Genomic DNA, 27,949 nt, shown 5'->3' with positions numbered 1-27,949 from the left:
CGTTGTTGTCATAGTGTTGAGAACATAGTGTTAGAACATAGTGTAGAACATGCGTTGTTGTCATAGTGTTAGAACATGCGTTGTTGTCATAGTGTTAGAACATGCGTAGTTGTCATAGTGTAGAACATACGTTGTTGTCATAGTGTTAGAACATACGTTGTTGTCATAGTGTTAGAACATACGTTGTTGTCATAGTGTTAGAACATACGTTGTTGTCATAGTGTAGAACATGCGTTGTTGTCATAGTGTTAGAACATGCGTTGTTGTCATAGTGTTAGAACATACGTTGTTGTCATAGTGTAGAACATGCGTTGTTGTCATAGTGTTAGAACATACGTTGTTGTCATAGTGTTAGAACATACGTTGTTGTCATAGTGTTAGAACATAGTGTTAGAACATGCGTTGTTGTCATAGTGTTAGAACATGCGTTGTTGTCATAGTGTTAGAACATACGTTGTTGTCATAGTGTTAGAACATGCGTTGTTGTCATAGTGTTAGAACATGCGTTGTTGTCATAGTGTTAGAACAACGTTGTTGTCATAGAACATGTGTTGTTGTCATAGTGTTAGAACATACGTTGTTGTCAGTGTTAGAAAATAGTGTTAGAACATACGTTGTTGTCATAGTGTTAGAACATGCATTGTTGTCATAGTGTAGAACATGCGTTGTTGTCATAGTGTTAGAACATGCGTTGTTGTCATAGTGTTAGAACATGCGTTGTTGTCATAGTGTTAGAACATACGTTGTTGTCATAGTGTTAGAACATGCGTTGTTGTCATAGTGTTAGAACATACGTTGTTGTCATAGTGTTAGAACATACGTTGTTGTCATAGAACATGCGTTGTTGTCATAGTGTAGAACATAGTGTTAGAACATACGTTGTTGTCATAGTGTTATAACATACGTTTCTGTCATAGTGTTAGAACATGCATTGTTGTCATAGTGTTAGAACATACGTTGTTGTCATAGTGTAGAACATGCGTTGTTGTCATAGGGTAGAACATAGTGTTAGAACATACGTTGTTGTCATAGTGTTATAACATGCGTTGTTGTCATAGTGTTATAACATACGTTTCTGTCATAGTGTTATAACATGCGTTGTTGTCATAGTGTTATAACATACGTTGTTGTCATAGTGTTATAACATACGTTGTTGTCATAGTTAGAACATACGTTGTTGTCATAGTGTTAGAACATGCGTTGTTGTCATAGTGTAGAACATGCGCTGTTGTCATAGTGTAGAACATACGTTGTTGTCATAGTGTTAGAACATGCGTTGTTGTCATAGTGTAGAACATGCGTTGTTGTCATAGTGTTAGAACATACGTTGTTGTCATAGTGTTAGAACATGCGTTGTTGTCATAGTGTTAGAACATAGTGTTAGAACATAGTGTTAGAACATAGTGTAGAACATACGTTGTTGTCATAGTGTTAGAACATACGTTGTTGTCATAGTGTTAGAACATATGTTGTTGTCATAGTGTTATAACATGCGTTGTTGTCATAGTGTTAGAACATGCGTTGTTGTCATAGTATTAGAACATACGTTGTTGTCATAGTGTTAGAACATACGTTGTTGTCATTGTGTTAGAACATACGTTGTTGTCATAGTGTTAGAACATGCGTTGTTGTCATAGTGTAGAACATACGTTGTTGTCATAGTGTTAGAACATACGTTGTTGTCATAGTGTTAGAACATGCGTTGTTGTCATAGTGTAGAACATACGTTGTTGTCATAGTGTTAGAACATACGTTGTTGTCATAGTGTTAGAACATACGTTGTTGTCATAGTGTTAGAACATACGTTGTTGTCATAGTGTTAGAACATAGTGTTGTTGTCATAGTGTTAGAATATGCGTTGTTGTCATAGTGTTAGAACATAGTGTTGTTGTCATAGTGTTAGAACATGCGTTGTTGTCATAGTGTTAGAACATAGTGTTGTTGTCATAGTGTTAGAACATACGTTGTTGTCATAGTGTTAGAACATACGTTGTTGTCATAGTGTTAGAACATGCGTTGTTGTCATAGTGTTAGAACATAGTGTTAGAACATACGTTGTTGTCATAGTGTTAGAACATAGTGTTAGAACATACATTGTTGTCATAGTGTTAGAACATAGTGTTAGAACATACGTTGTTGTCATAGTGTTATAACATACGTTGTTGTCATAGTGTTAGAACATACGTTGTTGTCATAGTGTGAGAACATAGTGTTAGAACATAGTGTAGAACATGCGTTGTTGTCATAGTGTTAGAACATGCGTTGTTGTCATAGTGTTAGAACATGCGTAGTTGTCATAGTGTAGAACATACGTTGTTGTCATAGTGTTAGAACATACGTTGTTGTCATAGTGTTAGAACATACGTTGTTGTCATAGTGTTAGAACACGTTGTTGTCATAGTGTAGAACATGCGTTGTTGTCATAGTGTTAGAACATGCGTTGTTGTCATAGTGTTAGAACATACGTTGTTGTCATAGTGTAGAACATGCGTTGTTGTCATAGTGTTAGAACATACGTTGTTGTCATAGTGTTAGAACATACGTTGTTGTCATAGTGTTAGAACATAGTGTTAGAACATACGTTGTTGTCATAGTGTTAGAACATGCGTTGTTGTCATAGTGTAGAACATGCGTTGTTGTCATAGTGTTAGAACATGCGTTGTTGTCATAGTGTTAGAACATGCGTTGTTGTCATAGTGTTAGAACATACGTTGTTGTCATAGTGTAGAACATGTGTTGTTGTCATAGTGTTAGAACATACATTGTTGTCATAGTGTAGAACATACGTTGTTGTCATAGTGTTAGAACATGCGTTGTTGTCATACTGTTAGAACATGTGTTGTTGTCATAGTGTTAGAACATACATTGTTGTCATAGTGTAGAACATGTGTTGTTGTCATAGTGTTAGAACATGCGTTGTTGTCATAATGTTAGAACATGTGTTGTTGTCATAGTGTTAGAACATACATTGTTGTCATAGTGTAGAACATACGTTGTTGTCATAGTGTTAGAACATACGTTGTTGTCATAGTGTTAGAACATACGTTGTTGTCATAGTGTTAGAACATGTGTTGTTGTCATAGTGTTAGAACATGTGTTGTTGTCATAGTGTTAGAACATACGTTGTTGTCATAGTGTAGAACATGCGTTGTTGTCATAGTGTAGAACATAGTGTTAGAACATACGTTGTTGTCATAGTGTTATAACATACGTTTCTGTCATAGTGTTAGAACATGCATTGTTGTCATAGTGTTAGAACATACGTTGTTGTCATAGTGTAGAACATGCGTTGTTGTCATAGGGTAGAACATAGTGTTAGAACATACGTTGTTGTCATAGTGTTATAACATGCGTTGTTGTCATAGTGTTATAACATACGTTTCTGTCATAGTGTTATAACATGCGTTGTTGTCATAGTGTTATAACATACGTTGTTGTCATAGTGTTATAACATACGTTGTTGTCATAGTGTAGAACATACGTTGTTGTCATAGTGTTAGAACATGCGTTGTTGTCATAGTGTAGAACATGCGCTGTTGTCATAGTGTAGAACATACGTTGTTGTCATAGTGTTAGAACATGCGTTGTTGTCATAGTGTAGAACATGCGTTGTTGTCATAGTGTAGAACATACGTTGTTGTCATAGTGTTAGAACATGCGTTGTTGTCATAGTGTTAGAACATAGTGTTAGAACATAGTGTTAGAACATAGTGTAGAACATGCGTTGTTGTCATAGTGTTAGAACATACGTTGTTGTCATAGTGTTAGAACATATGTTGTTGTCATAGTGTTATAACATGCGTTGTTGTCATAGTGTTAGAACATGCGTTGTTGTCATAGTATTAGAACATACGTTGTTGTCATAGTGTTAGAACATACGTTGTTGTCATTGTGTTAGAACATACGTTGTTGTCATAGTGTTAGAACATGCGTTGTTGTCATAGTGTAGAACATACGTTGTTGTCATAGTGTTAGAACATACGTTGTTGTCATAGTGTTAGAACATGCGTTGTTGTCATAGTGTAGAACATACGTTGTTGTCATAGTGTTAGAACATACGTTGTTGTCATAGTGTTAGAACATACGTTGTTGTCATAGTGTTAGAACATACGTTGTTGTCATAGTGTTAGAACATAGTGTTGTTGTCATAGTGTTAGAATATGCGTTGTTGTCATAGTGTTAGAACATAGTGTTGTTGTCATAGTGTTAGAACATGCGTTGTTGTCATAGTGTTAGAACATAGTGTTGTTGTCATAGTGTTAGAACATACGTTGTTGTCATAGTGTTAGAACATACGTTGTTGTCATAGTGTTAGAACATGCGTTGTTGTCATAGTGTTAGAACATAGTGTTAGAACATACGTTGTTGTCATAGTGTTAGAACATAGTGTTAGAACATACATTGTTGTCATAGTGTTAGAACATAGTGTTAGAACATACGTTGTTGTCATAGTGTTATAACATACGTTGTTGTCATAGTGTTAGAACATGCGTTGTTGTCATAGTGTGAGAACATAGTGTTAGAACATAGTGTAGAACATGCGTTGTTGTCATAGTGTTAGAACATGCGTTGTTGTCATAGTGTTAGAACATGCGTAGTTGTCATAGTGTAGAACATACGTTGTTGTCATAGTGTTAGAACTTACGTTGTTGTCATAGTGTTAGAACATACGTTGTTGTCATAGTGTTAGAACATACGTTGTTGTCATAGTGTAGAACATGCGTTGTTGTCATAGTGTTAGAACATGCGTTGTTGTCATAGTGTTAGAACATACGTTGTTGTCATAGTGTAGAACATGCGTTGTTGTCATAGTGTTAGAACATACGTTGTTGTCATAGTGTTAGAACATACGTTGTTGTCATAGTGTTAGAACATAGTGTTAGAACATACGTTGTTGTCATAGTGTTAGAACATGCGTTGTTGTCATAGTGTAGAACATGCGTTGTTGTCATAGTGTTAGAACATGCGTTGTTGTCATAGTGTTAGAACATGCGTTGTTGTCATAGTGTTAGAACATACGTTGTTGTCATAGTGTAGAACATGTGTTGTTGTCATAGTGTTAGAACATACATTGTTGTCATAGTGTAGAACATACGTTGTTGTCATAGTGTTAGAACATGCGTTGTTGTCATACTGTTAGAACATGTGTTGTTGTCATAGTGTTAGAACATACATTGTTGTCATAGTGTAGAACATGTGTTGTTGTCATAGTGTTAGAACATGCGTTGTTGTCATAATGTTAGAACATGTGTTGTTGTCATAGTGTTAGAACATACATTGTTGTCATAGTGTAGAACATACGTTGTTGTCATAGTGTTAGAACATACGTTGTTGTCATAGTGTTAGAACATACGTTGTTGTCATAGTGTTAGAACATGTGTTGTTGTCATAGTGTTAGAACATGTGTTGTTGTCATAGTGTTAGAACATACATTGTTGTCATAATGTAGAACATGTGTTGTTGTCATAGTGTTAGAACATGCGTTGTCATCATAATGTTAGAACATGTGTTGTTGTCATAGTGTTAGAACATACATTGTTGTCATAGTGTTAGAACATAGTGTTAGAACATACGTTGTTGTCATAGTGTTAGAACATACGTTGTTGTCATAGTGTTAGAACATAGTGTTAGAACATACGTTGTTGTCATAGTGTTAGAACATGCGTTGTTGTCATGTTAGAACATGCGTTGTTGTCATAGTGTTAGAACATACGTTGTTGTCATAGTGTTAGAACATGCGTTGTTGTCATAGTGTTAGAACATACGTTGTTGTCATATAGAACATGTGTTGTTGTCATAGTGTTAGAACATACATTGTTGTCATAGTGTAGAACATACGTTGTTGTCATAGTGTTAGAACATGCGTTGTTGTCATACTGTTAGAACATGTGTTGTTGTCATAGTGTTAGAACATACATTGTTGTCATAGTGTAGAACATGTGTTGTTGTCATAGTGTTAGAACATGCGTTGTTGTCATAATGTTAGAACATGTGTTGTTGTCATAGTGTTAGAACATACATTGTTGTCATAGTGTAGAACATACGTTGTTGTCATAGTGTTAGAACATACGTTGTTGTCATAGTGTTAGAACATACGTTGTTGTCATAGTGTTAGAACATGTGTTGTTGTCATAGTGTTAGAACATGTGTTGTTGTCATAGTGTTAGAACATACGTTGTTGTCATAGTGTAGAACATGCGTTGTTGTCATAGTGTAGAACATAGTGTTAGAACATACGTTGTTGTCATAGTGTTATAACATACGTTTCTGTCATAGTGTTAGAACATGCATTGTTGTCATAGTGTTAGAACATACGTTGTTGTCATAGTGTAGAACATGCGTTGTTGTCATAGGGTAGAACATAGTGTTAGAACATACGTTGTTGTCATAGTGTTATAACATGCGTTGTTGTCATAGTGTTATAACATACGTTTCTGTCATAGTGTTATAACATGCGTTGTTGTCATAGTGTTATAACATACGTTGTTGTCATAGTGTTATAACATACGTTGTTGTCATAGTGTAGAACATACGTTGTTGTCATAGTGTTAGAACATGCGTTGTTGTCATAGTGTAGAACATGCGCTGTTGTCATAGTGTAGAACATACGTTGTTGTCATAGTGTTAGAACATGCGTTGTTGTCATAGTGTAGAACATGCGTTGTTGTCATAGTGTAGAACATACGTTGTTGTCATAGTGTTAGAACATGCGTTGTTGTCATAGTGTTAGAACATAGTGTTAGAACATAGTGTTAGAACATAGTGTAGAACATGCGTTGTTGTCATAGTGTTAGAACATACGTTGTTGTCATAGTGTTAGAACATATGTTGTTGTCATAGTGTTATAACATGCGTTGTTGTCATAGTGTTAGAACATGCGTTGTTGTCATAGTATTAGAACATACGTTGTTGTCATAGTGTTAGAACATACGTTGTTGTCATTGTGTTAGAACATACGTTGTTGTCATAGTGTTAGAACATGCGTTGTTGTCATAGTGTAGAACATACGTTGTTGTCATAGTGTTAGAACATACGTTGTTGTCATAGTGTTAGAACATGCGTTGTTGTCATAGTGTAGAACATACGTTGTTGTCATAGTGTTAGAACATACGTTGTTGTCATAGTGTTAGAACATACGTTGTTGTCATAGTGTTAGAACATACGTTGTTGTCATAGTGTTAGAACATAGTGTTGTTGTCATAGTGTTAGAATATGCGTTGTTGTCATAGTGTTAGAACATAGTGTTGTTGTCATAGTGTTAGAACATGCGTTGTTGTCATAGTGTTAGAACATAGTGTTGTTGTCATAGTGTTAGAACATACGTTGTTGTCATAGTGTTAGAACATACGTTGTTGTCATAGTGTTAGAACATGCGTTGTTGTCATAGTGTTAGAACATAGTGTTAGAACATACGTTGTTGTCATAGTGTTAGAACATAGTGTTAGAACATACATTGTTGTCATAGTGTTAGAACATAGTGTTAGAACATACGTTGTTGTCATAGTGTTATAACATACGTTGTTGTCATAGTGTTAGAACATGCGTTGTTGTCATAGTGTGAGAACATAGTGTTAGAACATAGTGTAGAACATGCGTTGTTGTCATAGTGTTAGAACATGCGTTGTTGTCATAGTGTTAGAACATGCGTAGTTGTCATAGTGTAGAACATACGTTGTTGTCATAGTGTTAGAACTTACGTTGTTGTCATAGTGTTAGAACATACGTTGTTGTCATAGTGTTAGAACATACGTTGTTGTCATAGTGTAGAACATGCGTTGTTGTCATAGTGTTAGAACATGCGTTGTTGTCATAGTGTTAGAACATACGTTGTTGTCATAGTGTAGAACATGCGTTGTTGTCATAGTGTTAGAACATACGTTGTTGTCATAGTGTTAGAACATACGTTGTTGTCATAGTGTTAGAACATAGTGTTAGAACATACGTTGTTGTCATAGTGTTAGAACATGCGTTGTTGTCATAGTGTAGAACATGCGTTGTTGTCATAGTGTTAGAACATGCGTTGTTGTCATAGTGTTAGAACATGCGTTGTTGTCATAGTGTTAGAACATACGTTGTTGTCATAGTGTAGAACATGTGTTGTTGTCATAGTGTTAGAACATACATTGTTGTCATAGTGTAGAACATACGTTGTTGTCATAGTGTTAGAACATGCGTTGTTGTCATACTGTTAGAACATGTGTTGTTGTCATAGTGTTAGAACATACATTGTTGTCATAGTGTAGAACATGTGTTGTTGTCATAGTGTTAGAACATGCGTTGTTGTCATAATGTTAGAACATGTGTTGTTGTCATAGTGTTAGAACATACATTGTTGTCATAGTGTAGAACATACGTTGTTGTCATAGTGTTAGAACATACGTTGTTGTCATAGTGTTAGAACATACGTTGTTGTCATAGTGTTAGAACATGTGTTGTTGTCATAGTGTTAGAACATGTGTTGTTGTCATAGTGTTAGAACATACGTTGTTGTCATAGTGTAGAACATGCGTTGTTGTCATAGTGTAGAACATAGTGTTAGAACATACGTTGTTGTCATAGTGTTATAACATACGTTTCTGTCATAGTGTTAGAACATGCATTGTTGTCATAGTGTTAGAACATACGTTGTTGTCATAGTGTAGAACATGCGTTGTTGTCATAGGGTAGAACATAGTGTTAGAACATACGTTGTTGTCATAGTGTTATAACATGCGTTGTTGTCATAGTGTTATAACATACGTTTCTGTCATAGTGTTATAACATGCGTTGTTGTCATAGTGTTATAACATACGTTGTTGTCATAGTGTTATAACATACGTTGTTGTCATAGTGTAGAACATACGTTGTTGTCATAGTGTTAGAACATGCGTTGTTGTCATAGTGTAGAACATGCGCTGTTGTCATAGTGTAGAACATACGTTGTTGTCATAGTGTTAGAACATGCGTTGTTGTCATAGTGTAGAACATGCGTTGTTGTCATAGTGTAGAACATACGTTGTTGTCATAGTGTTAGAACATGCGTTGTTGTCATAGTGTTAGAACATAGTGTTAGAACATAGTGTTAGAACATAGTGTAGAACATGCGTTGTTGTCATAGTGTTAGAACATACGTTGTTGTCATAGTGTTAGAACATATGTTGTTGTCATAGTGTTATAACATGCGTTGTTGTCATAGTGTTAGAACATGCGTTGTTGTCATAGTATTAGAACATACGTTGTTGTCATAGTGTTAGAACATACGTTGTTGTCATTGTGTTAGAACATACGTTGTTGTCATAGTGTTAGAACATGCGTTGTTGTCATAGTGTAGAACATACGTTGTTGTCATAGTGTTAGAACATACGTTGTTGTCATAGTGTTAGAACATGCGTTGTTGTCATAGTGTAGAACATACGTTGTTGTCATAGTGTTAGAACATACGTTGTTGTCATAGTGTTAGAACATACGTTGTTGTCATAGTGTTAGAACATACGTTGTTGTCATAGTGTTAGAACATAGTGTTGTTGTCATAGTGTTAGAATATGCGTTGTTGTCATAGTGTTAGAACATAGTGTTGTTGTCATAGTGTTAGAACATGCGTTGTTGTCATAGTGTTAGAACATAGTGTTGTTGTCATAGTGTTAGAACATACGTTGTTGTCATAGTGTTAGAACATACGTTGTTGTCATAGTGTTAGAACATGCGTTGTTGTCATAGTGTTAGAACATAGTGTTAGAACATACGTTGTTGTCATAGTGTTAGAACATAGTGTTAGAACATACATTGTTGTCATAGTGTTAGAACATAGTGTTAGAACATACGTTGTTGTCATAGTGTTATAACATACGTTGTTGTCATAGTGTTAGAACATGCGTTGTTGTCATAGTGTGAGAACATAGTGTTAGAACATAGTGTAGAACATGCGTTGTTGTCATAGTGTTAGAACATGCGTTGTTGTCATAGTGTTAGAACATGCGTAGTTGTCATAGTGTAGAACATACGTTGTTGTCATAGTGTTAGAACTTACGTTGTTGTCATAGTGTTAGAACATACGTTGTTGTCATAGTGTTAGAACATACGTTGTTGTCATAGTGTAGAACATGCGTTGTTGTCATAGTGTTAGAACATGCGTTGTTGTCATAGTGTTAGAACATACGTTGTTGTCATAGTGTAGAACATGCGTTGTTGTCATAGTGTTAGAACATACGTTGTTGTCATAGTGTTAGAACATACGTTGTTGTCATAGTGTTAGAACATAGTGTTAGAACATACGTTGTTGTCATAGTGTTAGAACATGCGTTGTTGTCATAGTGTAGAACATGCGTTGTTGTCATAGTGTTAGAACATGCGTTGTTGTCATAGTGTTAGAACATGCGTTGTTGTCATAGTGTTAGAACATACGTTGTTGTCATAGTGTAGAACATGTGTTGTTGTCATAGTGTTAGAACATACATTGTTGTCATAGTGTAGAACATACGTTGTTGTCATAGTGTTAGAACATGCGTTGTTGTCATACTGTTAGAACATGTGTTGTTGTCATAGTGTTAGAACATACATTGTTGTCATAGTGTAGAACATGTGTTGTTGTCATAGTGTTAGAACATGCGTTGTTGTCATAATGTTAGAACATGTGTTGTTGTCATAGTGTTAGAACATACATTGTTGTCATAGTGTAGAACATACGTTGTTGTCATAGTGTTAGAACATACGTTGTTGTCATAGTGTTAGAACATACGTTGTTGTCATAGTGTTAGAACATGTGTTGTTGTCATAGTGTTAGAACATGTGTTGTTGTCATAGTGTTAGAACATACATTGTTGTCATAATGTAGAACATGTGTTGTTGTCATAGTGTTAGAACATGCGTTGTCATCATAATGTTAGAACATGTGTTGTTGTCATAGTGTTAGAACATACATTGTTGTCATAGTGTTAGAACATAGTGTTAGAACATACGTTGTTGTCATAGTGTTAGAACATACGTTGTTGTCATAGTGTTAGAACATAGTGTTAGAACATACGTTGTTGTCATAGTGTTAGAACATGCGTTGTTGTCATAGTGTAGAACATGCGTTGTTGTCATAGTGTTAGAACATGCGTTGTTGTCATAGTGTTAGAACATGCGTTGTTGTCATAGTGTTAGAACATACGTTGTTGTCATAGTGTAGAACATGTGTTGTTGTCATAGTGTTAGAACATACATTGTTGTCATAGTGTAGAACATACGTTGTTGTCATAGTGTTAGAACATGCGTTGTTGTCATACTGTTAGAACATGTGTTGTTGTCATAGTGTTAGAACATACATTGTTGTCATAGTGTAGAACATGTGTTGTTGTCATAGTGTTAGAACATGCGTTGTTGTCATAATGTTAGAACATGTGTTGTTGTCATAGTGTTAGAACATACATTGTTGTCATAGTGTAGAACATACGTTGTTGTCATAGTGTTAGAACATACGTTGTTGTCATAGTGTTAGAACATACGTTGTTGTCATAGTGTTAGAACATGTGTTGTTGTCATAGTGTTAGAACATGTGTTGTTGTCATAGTGTTAGAACATACGTTGTTGTCATAGTGTAGAACATGCGTTGTTGTCATAGTGTAGAACATAGTGTTAGAACATACGTTGTTGTCATAGTGTTATAACATACGTTTCTGTCATAGTGTTAGAACATGCATTGTTGTCATAGTGTTAGAACATACGTTGTTGTCATAGTGTAGAACATGCGTTGTTGTCATAGGGTAGAACATAGTGTTAGAACATACGTTGTTGTCATAGTGTTATAACATGCGTTGTTGTCATAGTGTTATAACATACGTTTCTGTCATAGTGTTATAACATGCGTTGTTGTCATAGTGTTATAACATACGTTGTTGTCATAGTGTTATAACATACGTTGTTGTCATAGTGTAGAACATACGTTGTTGTCATAGTGTTAGAACATACGTTGTTGTCATAGTGTAGAACATGCGCTGTTGTCATAGTGTAGAACATACGTTGTTGTCATAGTGTTAGAACATGCGTTGTTGTCATAGTGTAGAACATGCGTTGTTGTCATAGTGTAGAACATACGTTGTTGTCATAGTGTTAGAACATGCGTTGTTGTCATAGTGTTAGAACATAGTGTTAGAACATAGTGTTAGAACATAGTGTAGAACATGCGTTGTTGTCATAGTGTTAGAACATACGTTGTTGTCATAGTGTTAGAACATATGTTGTTGTCATAGTGTTATAACATGCGTTGTTGTCATAGTGTTAGAACATGCGTTGTTGTCATAGTATTAGAACATACGTTGTTGTCATAGTGTTAGAACACACGTTGTTGTCATTGTGTTAGAACATACGTTGTTGTCATAGTGTTAGAACATGCGTTGTTGTCATAGTGTAGAACATACGTTGTTGTCATAGTGTTAGAACATACGTTGTTGTCATAGTGTTAGAACATGCGTTGTTGTCATAGTGTAGAACATACGTTGTTGTCATAGTGTTAGAACATACGTTGTTGTCATAGTGTTAGAACATACGTTGTTGTCATAGTGTTAGAACATACGTTGTTGTCATAGTGTTAGAACATAGTGTTGTTGTCATAGTGTTAGAATATGCGTTGTTGTCATAGTGTTAGAACATAGTGTTGTTGTCATAGTGTTAGAACATGCGTTGTTGTCATAGTGTTAGAACATAGTGTTGTTGTCATAGTGTTAGAACATACGTTGTTGTCATAGTGTTAGAACATACGTTGTTGTCATAGTGTTAGAACATGCGTTGTTGTCATAGTGTTAGAACATAGTGTTAGAACATACGTTGTTGTCATAGTGTTAGAACATAGTGTTAGAACATACATTGTTGTCATAGTGTTAGAACATAGTGTTAGAACATACGTTGTTGTCATAGTGTTATAACATACGTTGTTGTCATAGTGTTAGAACATGCGTTGTTGTCATAGTGTGAGAACATAGTGTTAGAACATAGTGTAGAACATGCGTTGTTGTCATAGTGTTAGAACATGCGTTGTTGTCATAGTGTTAGAACATGCGTAGTTGTCATAGTGTAGAACATACGTTGTTGTCATAGTGTTAGAACTTACTTGTTGTCATAGTGTTAGAACATACGTTGTTGTCATAGTGTTAGAACATACGTTGTTGTCATAGTGTAGAACATGCGTTGTTGTCATAGTGTTAGAACATGCGTTGTTGTCATAGTGTTAGAACATACGTTGTTGTCATAGTGTAGAACATGCGTTGTTGTCATAGTGTTAGAACATACGTTGTTGTCATAGTGTTAGAACATACGTTGTTGTCATAGTGTTAGAACATAGTGTTAGAACATACGTTGTTGTCATAGTGTTAGAACATGCGTTGTTGTCATAGTGTAGAACATGCGTTGTTGTCATAGTGTTAGAACATGCGTTGTTGTCATAGTGTTAGAACATGCGTTGTTGTCATAGTGTTAGAACATACGTTGTTGTCATAGTGTAGAACATGTGTTGTTGTCATAGTGTTAGAACATACATTGTTGTCATAGTGTAGAACATACGTTGTTGTCATAGTGTTAGAACATGCGTTGTTGTCATACTGTTAGAACATGTGTTGTTGTCATAGTGTTAGAACATACATTGTTGTCATAGTGTAGAACATGTGTTGTTGTCATAGTGTTAGAACATGCGTTGTTGTCATAATGTTAGAACATGTGTTGTTGTCATAGTGTTAGAACATACATTGTTGTCATAGTGTAGAACATACGTTGTTGTCATAGTGTTAGAACATACGTTGTTGTCATAGTGTTAGAACATACGTTGTTGTCATAGTGTTAGAACATGTGTTGTTGTCATAGTGTTAGAACATGTGTTGTTGTCATAGTGTTAGAACATACATTGTTGTCATAATGTAGAACATGTGTTGTTGTCATAGTGTTAGAACATGCGTTGTCATCATAATGTTAGAACATGTGTTGTTGTCATAGTGTTAGAACATACATTGTTGTCATAGTGTAGAACATACGTTGTTGTCATAGTGTTAGAACATACGTTGTTGTCATAGTGTTAGAACATGTGTTGTTGTCATAGTGTTAGAACATACATTGTTGTCATAGTGTAGAACATACGTTGTTGTCATAGTGTTAGAACATACGTTGTTGTCATAGTGTTAGAACATACGTTGTTGTCATAGTGTTAGAACATACGTTGTTGTCATAGTGTTAGAACATACGTTGTTGTCATAGTGTTAGAACATACGTTGTTGTCATAGTGTTAGAACATGCGTTGTTGTCATAGTGTAGAACATACGTTGTTGTCATAGTGTTTGCATCGTTCTAAAATGTTGTGTAGAACATGCGTTGTTGTTCATAGGTGACTTACGAAAGAAAGAGTAGAAGCATTCATATTCTACCCTAAACCAGCTACGATTGCAGTTAGATAGATGTTAGATAGATGCACCTTGATCCTAATAACAATCATGTTCATACTGTGAATGATTTGTGATACAGTAACCTAGATTATTGGCCGAAAATGATGTCATATACTTGATGAGGATAAGGTTCTAATGAGCGTCTCAGTCCAATGACCTGTGTCTGTTATTGACCCTTTATTGTCCAAATGAGCGCCTCTAATAACACAGATGACTAACGAATCAAACACAATGGGTGTATTGGTCTAATATACACAGATGACTAACAAATCAAACACAATGGGTGTATTGGTCTAATAACACAGATGACTAGAGTATGAAACACAATGGGTGTATTGGTCTTTTAACACAGGTGACTAATGTATCAAACACAGTGGGTGTATTGGTCTAATATACACAGAGGACTAGAGTATGAAACACAGTGGGTGTATTGGTCTAATAACACAGATGACTAGAGTATGAAACACAGTGGGTGTATTGGTCTAATAACACAGATGACTAGAGTATGAAACACAGTGGGTGTATTGGTCTTTTAACACAGGTGACTAATGTATCAAACACAGTGGGGGTATTGGTCTAATATACGCAGGTGAATCGTGCCGTGACTAATACCAAGGTTGCGTATCAAATTACACCCTATTCCCGATATAGTGCTTAACCTTTGACCAGAACCACCATTGGGATCTGATTAGAAAAAGTAGTGCACTATGTGGGGAATAGAGTGTCTTTTGGGACACCTCCCACATGGTTAAAGGGGCTAACACTGGGCTGCTTCTTATACTTACAGACACGGTGTCTGTAGCTTCCTGAAACATGTGGTTGGTCCCCTGGAATTTGACCCAATGCTCAGATACACACGTGTGCACACACAGACGCACGCACGTAGGCATGCACGCATACACACACACACATGGGTTCATTAGGTCTGTAGAATGAGGATCTATATGTCCGTATGGGTTCATTAACTCTGTAGAATGAGAATCTATATGTCTGTATGGGTTCATTAGGTCTGTAGAATGAGGATCTATATGTATGTATGGGTTCATTAGGTCTGTAGAATGAGGATCTATATGTCCGTATGGGTTCATTAACTCTGTAGAATGAGGATCTATATGTATGTATGGGTTCATTAGGTCTATAAAGGTGCCAAACTACAACGCTACTATGCACTTGTTTAATACTCATGTCACAGTTGGCTGGTTCCCGACCCTGTACCAGGAGGAGACGGGGTTATTCTGGTCCGTTATCACATATAGATTCAGATAGAAACTGTAGCTGATTTAGACTCCTTTGAACACCTAACACACACCTGAGACACACACACCTGACACACACCTGACAAACACCTGAGACACACCTGACACACACCTGAGACACACCTGACACACACCTGACACACACCTGAGACACACCTGAGACACACCTGACACACACCTGAGACACACCTGACACACACCTGAGACACACCTGAGACACACCTTACACACACCTGAGACACACCTGAGACACACCTGAGACACACCTGACACACACCTGAGACACACCTGACACACACCTGAGACACACCAGACACACACCTGAGACACACCTGACACACACCTGACACACACCTGAGACACACCTGACAGACACCTGACACACACCTGAGACACACCTGGGACACGCCTGAGACACACATGACACACACCTGACACACACCTGACACACACCTGAGACACACCTGACACACACCTGACACACACCTGAGACACACCTGACACACACCTGAGACACACCTGAGACTCACCTGAGACACACCTGACACACACCTGAGACACACCTGACACACACCTGAGACACACCTGGCACACACCTGAGACACACATGACACACAACTGAGACACACCTGAGACACACCTGAGACACACCTGAGACACACCTGACACACACCTGAGACACACCTGACACACACACACCTGACACACACCTGACAAACACCTGAGACACACCTGACACACACCTGAGACACACCTGACACACACCTGAGACACACCTGACACACACCTGAGACACACCTGACACACACCTGACACACACCTGAGACACAACTGAGACACGCCTGAGACACACCATGACACACACCTGAGACACACCTGAGACACACCTGACACACACCTGAGACACAGCTGACACACACCTGAGACACACACACCTGAGACACACCTGAGACACACCTGACACACACCTGAGAAACACCTGAGACACACCTGACACACACCTGAGACACACCTGACACACACCTGAGACACACCCGAGACACACCTGACACACACCTGAGACACACCTGAGACACACCTGACACACACCTGAGACACACCTGACACACACCTGAGACACACCTGACACACACCTGACACACACCTGAGACACACCTGAGACACACCTGACACACACCTGAGACACACCTGACACACACCTGAGACACACCTGAGACACACCTTACACACACCTGAGACACACCTGAGACACACCTGAGACACACCTGACACACACCTGAGACACACCTGACACACACCTGAGACACACCAGACACACACCTGAGACACACCTGACACACACCTGACACACACCTGAGACACACCTGACAGACACCTGACACACACCTGAGACACACCTGGGACACGCCTGAGACACACATGACACACACCTGACACACACCTGACACACACCTGAGACACACCTGACACACACCTGACACACACCTGAGACACACCTGACACACACCTGAGACACACCTGAGACTCACCTGAGACACACCTGACACACACCTGAGACACACCTGGCACACACCTGAGACACACATGACACACAACTGAGACACACCTGAGACACACCTGAGACACACCTGAGACACACCTGACACACACCTGAGACACACCTGACACACACACACCTGACACACACCTGACAAACACCTGAGACACACCTGACACACACCTGAGACACACCTGACACACACCTGAGACACACCTGACACACACCTGAGACACACCTGACACACACCTGACACACACCTGAGACACAACTGAGACACGCCTGAGACACACATGACACACACCTGAGACACACCTGAGACACACCTGACACACACCTGAGACACAGCTGACACACACCTGAGACACACCTGAGACACACCTGAGACACACCTGACACACACCTGAGAAACACCTGAGACACACCTGACACACACCTGAGACACACCTGACACACACCTGAGACACACCTGAGACACACCTGACACACACCTGAGACACACCTGAGACACACCTGACACACACCTGAGACACACCTGACACACACCTGACACACACCTGACACACACCTGACACACACCTGACACACCTGAGACACACCTGACACACACCTGAGACACACCTTACACACACCTGAGACACACCTGAGACACACCTGAGACACACCTGAGACACACCTGACACACACCTGAGACACACCTGAGACACACCTGACACACACCTGAGACACACCTGAGACACACCTGAGACACACCTGACACACACCTGACACACACCTGAGACACGCCTGAGACACACCTGAGACACACATGACACACACCTGAGACACACCTGAGACACACCTGACACACACCTGAGACACACCTGAGACACACCTGACACACACCTGACACACACCTGAGACACACCTGACACACACCTGAGACACACCTGAGACACACCTGACACACACCTGAGACACACCTGAGACACACCTGAGACACACCTGACACACACCTGACACACACCTGAGACACGCCTGAGACACACCTGAGACACACATGACACACACCTGAGACACACCTGAGACACACCTGACACACACCTGAGACACACCTGAGACACACCTGAGACACACCTGACACACACCTGAGACACACCTGAGACTCACCTGAGACACACCTGACACACACCTGAGACACACCTGCCACACACCTGAGACACACCTGGCACACACCTGAGACACACATGACACACAACTGAGACACACCTGAGACACACCTGAGACACACCTGACACACACCTGAGACACACCTGACACACACCTGAGACACACCTGAGACACACCTGAGACACACCTGACACACACCCGAGACACACCCGAGACACACCTGAGACACACCTGACACACACCTGAGACACACCTGACACACACCTGAGACACACCTGAGACACACCTGAGACACACCTGACACACACCTGAGACACACCTGAGACACACCTGACACACACCTGAGACACACCTGACACACACCTGAGACACACCTGAGACACACCTGAGACACACCTGACACACACCTGAGACACACCTGAGACACACCTGAGACACACCTGACACACACCTGAGACACACCTGACACACACCTGACACACACCTGAGACACACCTGACACACACCTGAGACACACCTGACACACACCTGAGACACATCTGAGACACACCTGACACACACCTGAGACACACCTGAGACACACCTGACACACACCTGAGACACACCTGAGACACACCTGACACACACCTGAGACACAACTGACACACACCTGAGACACACCTGACACACACCTGAGACACACCTGAGACACGCCTGAGACACACATGACACACACCTGAGACACACCTGAGACACACCTGACACACACCTGACACACACCTGAGACACACCTGAGACACACCTGAGACACACATTTACATTTACATTTAAGTCATTTAGCAGACGCTCTTATCCAGAGCGACTTACCTGACACACACCTGAGACACACCTGACACACACCTGACACACACCTGAGACACACCTGAGACACACCTGACACACACCTGAGACACACCTCAGACACACCTGACACACACCTGAGACACACCTGAGACACACCTGACACACACCTGAGACACACCTGAGACACACCTGACACACACCTGAGACACACCAGACACACACCTGAGACACACCTGACACACACCTGACACACACCTGAGACACACCTGAGACACACCTGACACACACCTGACACACACCTGACACACACCTGAGACACACCTGACAGACACCTGACACACACCTGAGACACACCTGGGACACGCCTGAGACACACATGACACACACCTGAGACACACCTGAGACACACCTGACACACACCTGACACACACCTGACACACACCTGAGACACACCTGACACACACCTGACACACACCTGAGACACACCTGACACACACCTGAGACACACCTGAGACTCACCTGAGACACACCTGACACACACCTGAGACACACCTGACACACACCTGAGACACACCTGGCACACACCTGAGACACACATGACACACAACTGAGACACACCTGAGACACACTTGAGACACACCTGACACACACCTGAGACACACCTGACACACACACACCTGACACACACCTGACAAACACCTGAGACACACCTGACACACACCTGAGACACACCTGACACACACCTGAGACACACCTGACACACACCTGAGACACACCTGACACACACCTGACACACACCTGACACACACCTGAGACACGCCTGAGACACACATGACACACACCTGAGACACACCTGACACACACCTGAGACACACCTGACACACACCTGAGACACACCTGAGACACACCTGACACACACCTGAGACACACCTGACACACACCTGAAACACACCTGACACATAATAATTGATCCATTATTTTGGTGATTACAGTGATTGTAAAGGTAAAATGTGATCCCCAGGTATCACCACGGTGTTGACCATGACCACCATCAACACCCATCTGAGAGAGACGCTCCCTAAGATCCCCTACGTCAAGGCCATAGACATGTACCTGATGGGCTGCTTCGTGTTCGTCTTCCTGGCCCTGCTGGAGTACGCCTTCGTCAACTACATCTTCTTCGGACGGGGGCCCCAGAGGCAGAAGAGGGCCGCCGAGAAACTAGCCGTCGTCAACAACGAGAAACTCCGACCCGACCCCAATAAGGTTGGTGTCTCCGGATGGGAAGGGAGTAGGGACAGATTGTTCTAGAGAGGTTGTGTTGATGGTGTAATGTGGTGTCGGATGCAGTTGGAGAACACAGGTTATTCTTTCTCTCAAGGTTTATGTGATGCTTCTGTGATCAACTGTTGACTTGATGTCCTTTACTAGGGCTCAACTACACCTCCCTGTCCCATTGGTGTAGCCATGTGTATCTATCAATCACAGTTCAATGAAAATACTTAATAGTTAGACCAGGATCTGACAACATCTGACAGCAAGCTGCGATTTCTCCATGGTAACAGTGCTGATTTTGTATGCTTGCAGTGGATGGTGGGAAATGTAGTTCAGAGAGATGATGCTCTGTATGCCAGAATGAAACAGAGGGAAATTGAGGCGTATGACACGATGTGGGATCCCATCTTTGTGGACGATGCCGCATTAGGACTAGGCGAGCAAAGAAATAAGGTACTGGAAGGTTTTGAAAGTCAAAACTTTAACAAATGTCATCAATCTGAATCAACACCCCCCGATCAGAGGAAAATACTGTAGTATTTTTTGTGCATTTCTTTTAATTTGATTCTATAGATTTTTAAAGGCAACTTTAATCATCACTTCCCACCATTGTGTGTTTTTTCCCTTCTCTTGATTTGCTCTTCATGCATTTTCCTGACAAACACGTCAACGTCATTGTTAAGTGAATTACAGCGTTTGGGACGCAGCCCTACGTCTCAGTCAATATATTATACACCTCAAAGTGATGGGAAACCTAAAAAGTGAAGGGACAGGAAATGCTGGTTGTAATTGCAAGCTACTCCAAAGTTAATATTGGTGTGACAGAAAAATGTATATCTGAGGTCAATTGATAAAACTCCTAAATAACAAGTGAAGCAATTGAATGGAAATGAGATGGTTAGTGACATATTATCGCTCAGAGAAGAAAAAGAGAGACGTTTATTTCTCATTCTGAGTTTTGTCCAACTGAGTGGCCTTGAAACAGAGTACAAACAACAGATATAATTGAGAATGAGTTTTTTCAACTAATTAAGTTTGAAAATATTTTTTTTAGTTAGAGATGTTTTGTTTGCTTCAGAAGTCAGGCTATGGATGAAGAAACTTCTGATCCGATCCACTTCCTCAGTGTTCACAACGTCTCTCCTAACCTAAACCTACATTTGACCCCTGAAATATCAACCTTAACCTCTCCTTCATCTTTGCAATATTTCCTTATTACTATTTCTCTCAACCTTTTATCCTCTCACATTTCTTCCTTTTGTTTACGTTGTTTGTTTACTTGGTTTTGTCTTGTTCTGACTAGACAGAATGTTAACCACATGCTGGCTGAAATTCTGACATGACAATGAAGATGATTTCTCCATGAGAAACTGTTGATTTGTATTTATATACATACAGTACCAGTCAAAAGTACTCATTCAAGAGTTTTTCTTTATTTTTTTTACTATTTTCTACATTGTAGAATAATAATGAAGATATCAAAACAATAAAATAACAAATGGAATCATGTAGTAACCAACAATTCTTTAAAGTAGCCAACCCTTTGCCTTGATGACAGCTTTGCACACTCTTGACATTCTCTCAACCAGCTTCACCTGGAATGCTTTTCCAACCATCTTGAAGGAGTTCCCACATATGCTGAGCACTTGTTGGCTGCTTTTCCTTCACTCTGCGGTCCAACTCATCCCAAACCATCTCAATTGCTTTGAGGTCAGGTGATTGTGGAGGACAGGTCATCTGATGCAGCACTCCATCACTCATCTTCTTGGTCAAATAGCCCTTACACAGCCTGGAGGTGTGTTTTGTCATTGTCCTGTTGAAAAACAAATTGTAGTCCCACTAAGTGCAAACCAGATGCAATGGTGTATTCCTGCAGAATTCTGTGGTAGCCATGCTGGTAAGGTGTGTCTTGAATTCTACATAAAATCACAGACAGTGTCACCAGCAAAGCACCCCGACACCATCACACCTCCTCCTCCTCCATGCTTCACAGTGAGAATCACACATGCGGAGATCATCCGTTCACCTACTCTGCATCTCACTAAGACACGACGGTTGACTCATCAGACCAAAGGACAGATTCCCACCGGTTTAATGTCCATTGCTCATGTTTCTTGGCCCAAGCAAGTCTCTTCTTCTTATTGGTGCCCTTTAGTGGTGGTTTCTTTGCAGCAATTTGACCATGACGGCCTGATTTACACAGTCTCCTCTGAACAGTTGAGGTTGAGATGTGTCGGTTACTTGAACGCTGTGAAGCATTTTCTGGGCTGAAATTTCTGAGGCTGGTAACTAATGAACTTATCCTCTGCAGCCGAGGTAACTCTTCCTTTCCTGTGGCGGTCCTCATGAGAGACAGTTTCATCATAGCGCTTGAAGGTTTTTTTAACTACACTTTAATAAACTTTTCTGGATTGACTGACCATCTTAAAGTAATGATGGACTATCATTTCTCTTTGCTTATTTGAGCTGTTCTTGCCATAATGTGGACATGGTATTTTTTCAAAATAGGGCCATCTTCTGTATACCATCCCTACCTTGTCACAACACAACAGATTGGCTGAAACACATTAAAAAGGAAAGATATTCCACAAATGAACTTTTAACAAGGCACACCTGTTATTTGAAATGCATTCCAGGCGACTACCTCATGAAGCTGGTTGAGAGAATGTAAAGAGTATGCAAAGCTGTCATCAAGGCAAAGGGTGGCTAGTTTGAAGAATCTCAAATATAAAATATATTTTGATTTGTTTAACACTTTTTTGGTTACTACTTGATTACATATGTGTTATTTAAAACTCTTGAATGAGTAGGTGTGTCCAAACTTTTGACGGGTACTGTGTGTGTGTATATATATATATATATATATATATATATTGTATCTTCATATACTTATGTGTAATGACTAGCTATTGATTTATATAAATATAATCTATAATTAAATATGACATTTTATGGTAAATACACTATGCTCTACATTGCTACTGTAAATCAAATGTGGCCCATTAGTACAACCACAGAACAATACTGTAAGTGATGAACCCCTCAATTAATAACTAAGAGAAAAACACATTCTTATTTAAACACACACACATAGTGCCTTTTAATTGACCATAAAGATAGACATTTCAAGTATTTTAAGTGAACATAGATTATTTAAGAATAAGATGACCGATGAACCATGCCTCATTTTATCTGTCCGTAAATATAGCCATCTTTTAAATGTTTGAAGTCAGGATGGATTATGATGACGTACACATGACGCCTACATTCACTTCCTCTCACGGCCCCTCCTCTTCCTCCCCCCGTCCTCCTATCATAGATGACCACCTCCCTGACTGATGACAACATCCTGTTTGGTTCCCTGGAGATGAAGAACGAGATGGGGGGTGTTCCTCCTGAGCTGTCCAGGTCCCTGGGTCCTGGGGGTCTGGGTGACCCGCGCAACACCATGCTGGCCTACGACAGCTCCACGCTGCAGTACCGTAGGGCCGCCATGGCCCGACAGAACTACGGTGGAGGACCTCACAGCGCCCTGGAGCGCCACGCCACCCAGAAGAAGTCCCGCCTACGGAGACGGGCCTCGCAGCTCAAGGTCAACATCCCTGACCTGGCTGATGTGAACTCTATCGACAAGTGGTCCAGGATGATCTTCCCTACCGTGTTCTCCTTCTTTAACGTGATCTACTGGCTCTACTACGCTCACTAAGGAGAGATGGATGGAGGGATATCATTGATGAGAGAGAGAGAGAGAGAGAGAGAGAGAGAGAGAGAGAGAGAGAGAGAGAGAGAGAGAGAGAGAGAGAGAGAGAGAGAGAGAGAGAGAGAGAGAGAGAGCACACCTATTATTTTGCTAATTCATTTTTAAAGAAATGTGAGAAAAATAGTTTTGGAAGGAAGGAGCTCTACACCCGAACACTTCTTCTACAGCATCTATCTGCCGTGACACTTATGATCTGGGAATAACCTCTAATGACTGACTGACACGTCAACAGAGGAGAGGAGAGATTTTAAAAAGACAAGAAAGACAGACATGGTGCCTAATCCTGAAGAAATGTCAATATATCACTCTAATATTTGTCATTTGTAGCTTAACTCTCTGTGGATCCAATATTTATGCTTGTGTTTGCATATACTTTAAGTATTTGTTTAGTTTTAGTCTATGTATTTTGTTCATAGCCGAGCTATCTGCATCCAGGAAACCTTTTCTCGAGGGTTTTAAAGGGGTTCATCCTTGATTAAAATATTTTCCTGTAGTTCTTTAAAAAGCATGCTTCTATTTCATTTCTGCTGCGTCTCCATCTTTATCGATGGAGCACAAAGCATTTGAGTTTTTAACTAGTTGAGGTTTTTTCTTCTGTGTAGCAAAGAGTGTCTGCAGAACTCTTTTCACCCCCCATACTGTAGCTTAGGCTGAGCTTGGGGTTCCATTGGGGACCAACAACAATGGGCTACTGTAAGTGATAGTACCGCAGATGGTCAATAGGGCGCACTCTTCTCTATGGACATTCCAATGGGTCTTCAGTGTTGCCGTTTCTGTCCTGCCAATTTGTGGGTTCGTGACCTTTAACCTAGAGATCATGACCCATCATCCATTCTGGCCATTGAAGTTCCCATGAAGGTTTCATATTTAAAAGTATGGTACGACCATGGATCTTGAAGCTCTGACCTGCCAAGTGTTTTTGACCTGACTTTGTTGTACTGACAGAATCTAGTAGTCCATCACATCAAACTGCCCTGGTTTAACAGAGAGAGACAGTACTGTGTAACCCTTGCCTCTGCATTGCCAGTGTGGGTGGCATCAAGGGGTGAGAATGGCTTTATTTATTTATTACCCAGGGGGGGGGGGATGCTTATTTACATTGAGAATGGCTTTATTTATTTATTACCCAGGGGGTGCTTATTTACATTGAGAATGGATTTATTTATTTATTACCCAGGGGGGTGGGGTGCTTATTTACATTGAGAATGGCTTTATTTATTTATTACCCAGGGGGGTGCTTATTTACATTGAGAATGGCTTTATTTATTTATTACCCAGGGGGGGGGGGTGCTTATTTACATTGAGAATGGCTTTATTTATTTATTACCCAGGGGGGTGCTTATTTACATTGAGAATGGCTTTATTTATTTATTACCCAGGGGGGTGCTTATTTACATTGAGAATGGCTTTATTTATTTATTACCCAGGGGGGGGGGGGCTTATTTACATTGGGGGGTGCTTATTTACATTGAGAATGGCTTTATTTATTTATTACCCAGGGGGGGTGCTTATTTACATTGCTGATGGACATCAAGAGAGCTAAGCCCATCTTTCATTGTAATGAAAGTTCCTGCATAAATCTAGTAATCCACAATCATATCAATAGAGTTTATTGGTTCTAGAACTTTGACACGTTCCATTGTGATTAGGTTTTATGTTTTGATGAATTGTAGATATAATGTTTTTAAAAATCATGTTGTAAATGACATGGTCCATTTTTATAAACTAAATATTCATGAAAAGCCAGATGTATAAATATTATGAATGAATTATATATTTAAATGGGTCTGTTGTTGTTTTTTGCAGTCTAACTAACAGGTAAAATGTACCGTGGCCAGATTATAAAAAGAAAAAATCTTAAATTTGTTGAAGGAAATAATATACATATAATTTTTCTTGACACTGTACTTTGTTCTTGGAGTTTATTCTTTGTTTATATTTCTTATTTTTCCCCATTTTTCTTTCTACTTTTAAAAGCAGCTACTTAGCAGCGAGGAAACTGAAGCTCTACCATCTACCAGACTCTAATAAAACATCCGTCTTTTTATGCATGGCTCAAAACCATTGTTTTCTCTCCAGAAATGACTGTGACAGGACCCGAGGTGAATCAACCACGTTGCCATGACGCATCATCATCATATTTTCTACAAAGTTCCTGTAAATTCAAATTGTAATATTTCATAATAATGACTAATGTAAATAACTTGTGTATTGATTGTCAGCCATTATGAAGATGTACCTAAATTCAATTAAAACTCAATTCAGCCTATATATTATTTCATTTACCAAATGCATGATAAGACTGGGAGAGACTGTATGTATATAGAGGCTTTGGGAGGGAACAGGCAAACAAGCAAATGAGGGCTGCAGATGTAATCCTCTCTCTTTCCCTCTCTCTCTCTCTCTCTCTCTCTCTCTCTCTCTCTCTCTCTCTCTCTCTCGCTCTCGCTCTCGCTCTCGCTCTCGCTCTCTCTCTCTCTCTCTCTCTCTCTCTCTCTCTCTCTCTCTCTCTGTCTCTCTCTCTCTCTCTCTCTCTCTCTCTCTCTCTCTCTCTATCTCTCTCTCTCTCTCTCTCTCTCTCTATAATGGGTTCAGAATACAGCAGTGCATCCATCCAGTCAGGTAGTAGTGGGGTTGTTATGGTGTGGGGCTGGGACATGACTCCGTGTGGAGCCTCATCCAGCTTTCCAGCCAGTCAACCATCCCAGGCCATCCAGCAGAGAGCCATCCAGACATTCGCTGGACTCACTGTTGCCCATCGTCCTTAGGTGCCAACGGGCCTGACAGACAGACGGACAGACAGGGCAACCCTCCTTCCCCGTCCCAACCTATCTCACAACAAGCCAAGAGTAGAGAATAGAGAGATCCCTCTGACTCCACCGCACCCTCTCACACACTCACTGCATTCCTCCACACCCACCACCACTCGAACTGGATCCATCCATTCCCTCTCCTCCCTCCTTCTGATATGACAACTACTGTTGTGGAGCGGCTGCATTGAAATACTTCATGTTGAACAGTGCTGAACAGTTCATGTTTTAAAAAGTGACTGTGGTTTATTATTATGACTAATGATCACCATGCCCCTTTACGCTGATGGGACAAATAGGAGGATGAGGGTGTTTTTAAAATTGGTTCAATCATAGGCCTATTCAGTCAATACCAGGCCTATTCAGTCAATACCAGGCCTATTCAGCCAATACCAGGCCTATTCAGTCAATACCAGGCCTATTCAGTCAATACCAGGCCTATTCAGTCAATACCAGGCCTATTCAGTGAATACCAGGCCTATTCAGTCAATACCAGGTCTATTCAGCCAATACCAGGCCTATTCAGTCAATACCAGGCCTATTCAGTCAATACCAGGCCTATTCAGTCAATACCAGGCCTATTCAGTGAATACCAGGCCTATTCAGTGAATACCAGGCCCATTCAGTCAATACCAGGCCTATTCAGTCAATACCAGGCCTATTCAGTCAATACCAGGCCTATTCAGTCAATACCAGGCCTATTCAGTCAATACCAGGCCTATTCAGTCAATACCAGGCCTATTCACTACCAGACCTATTCAGTCAATACCAGGCCTATTCAGTCAATACCAGGCCTATTCAGTCAATACCAGGCCTATTCAGTCAATACCAGGCCTATTCAGTCAATACCAGGCCTATTCAGTCAATACCAGGCCTATTCAGTCAATACCAGGCCTATTCACTCAATACCAGGCCTATTCAGTCAATACCAGGCCTATTCAGTCCATACCAGACCTATT

The 27,949-nt window shown here is 40.2% G+C and overlaps 1 protein-coding gene across 2 annotated transcripts in view; it reads left to right on the top strand.

The window, feature by feature from the left end:
• The window catches only part of gabrb2a (gamma-aminobutyric acid type A receptor subunit beta2a), a 140,301-nt gene extending 115,022 nt beyond the window's left edge, over positions 1-25,279 (top strand). Inside the window, exons 8-10 of one of the 2 annotated variants that reach the window (XM_046324394.1) lie at positions 20,167-20,411; positions 20,733-20,873; positions 23,740-25,279. In XM_046324394.1, coding sequence (XP_046180350.1) covers positions 20,167-20,411; positions 20,733-20,873; positions 23,740-24,126 — 773 coding nt within the window. In that variant the 3' untranslated portion in view covers positions 24,127-25,279. The remainder of the gene's footprint in view (positions 1-20,166; positions 20,412-20,732; positions 20,874-23,739) is intronic. The other variant, XM_046324395.1, reaches the window with a different exon arrangement.
• The last annotated feature ends 2,670 nt before the right edge of the window (positions 25,280-27,949 follow it).

Source organism: Oncorhynchus gorbuscha, linkage group LG23 (assembly GCF_021184085.1).
Source record: "Oncorhynchus gorbuscha isolate QuinsamMale2020 ecotype Even-year linkage group LG23, OgorEven_v1.0, whole genome shotgun sequence".
Lineage (NCBI taxonomy): Eukaryota > Metazoa > Chordata > Actinopteri > Salmoniformes > Salmonidae > Oncorhynchus > Oncorhynchus gorbuscha.
The sequence above is the reverse complement of the archived record's forward strand: the minus strand, read 5'-3'. Positions and strand labels throughout refer to the sequence as shown.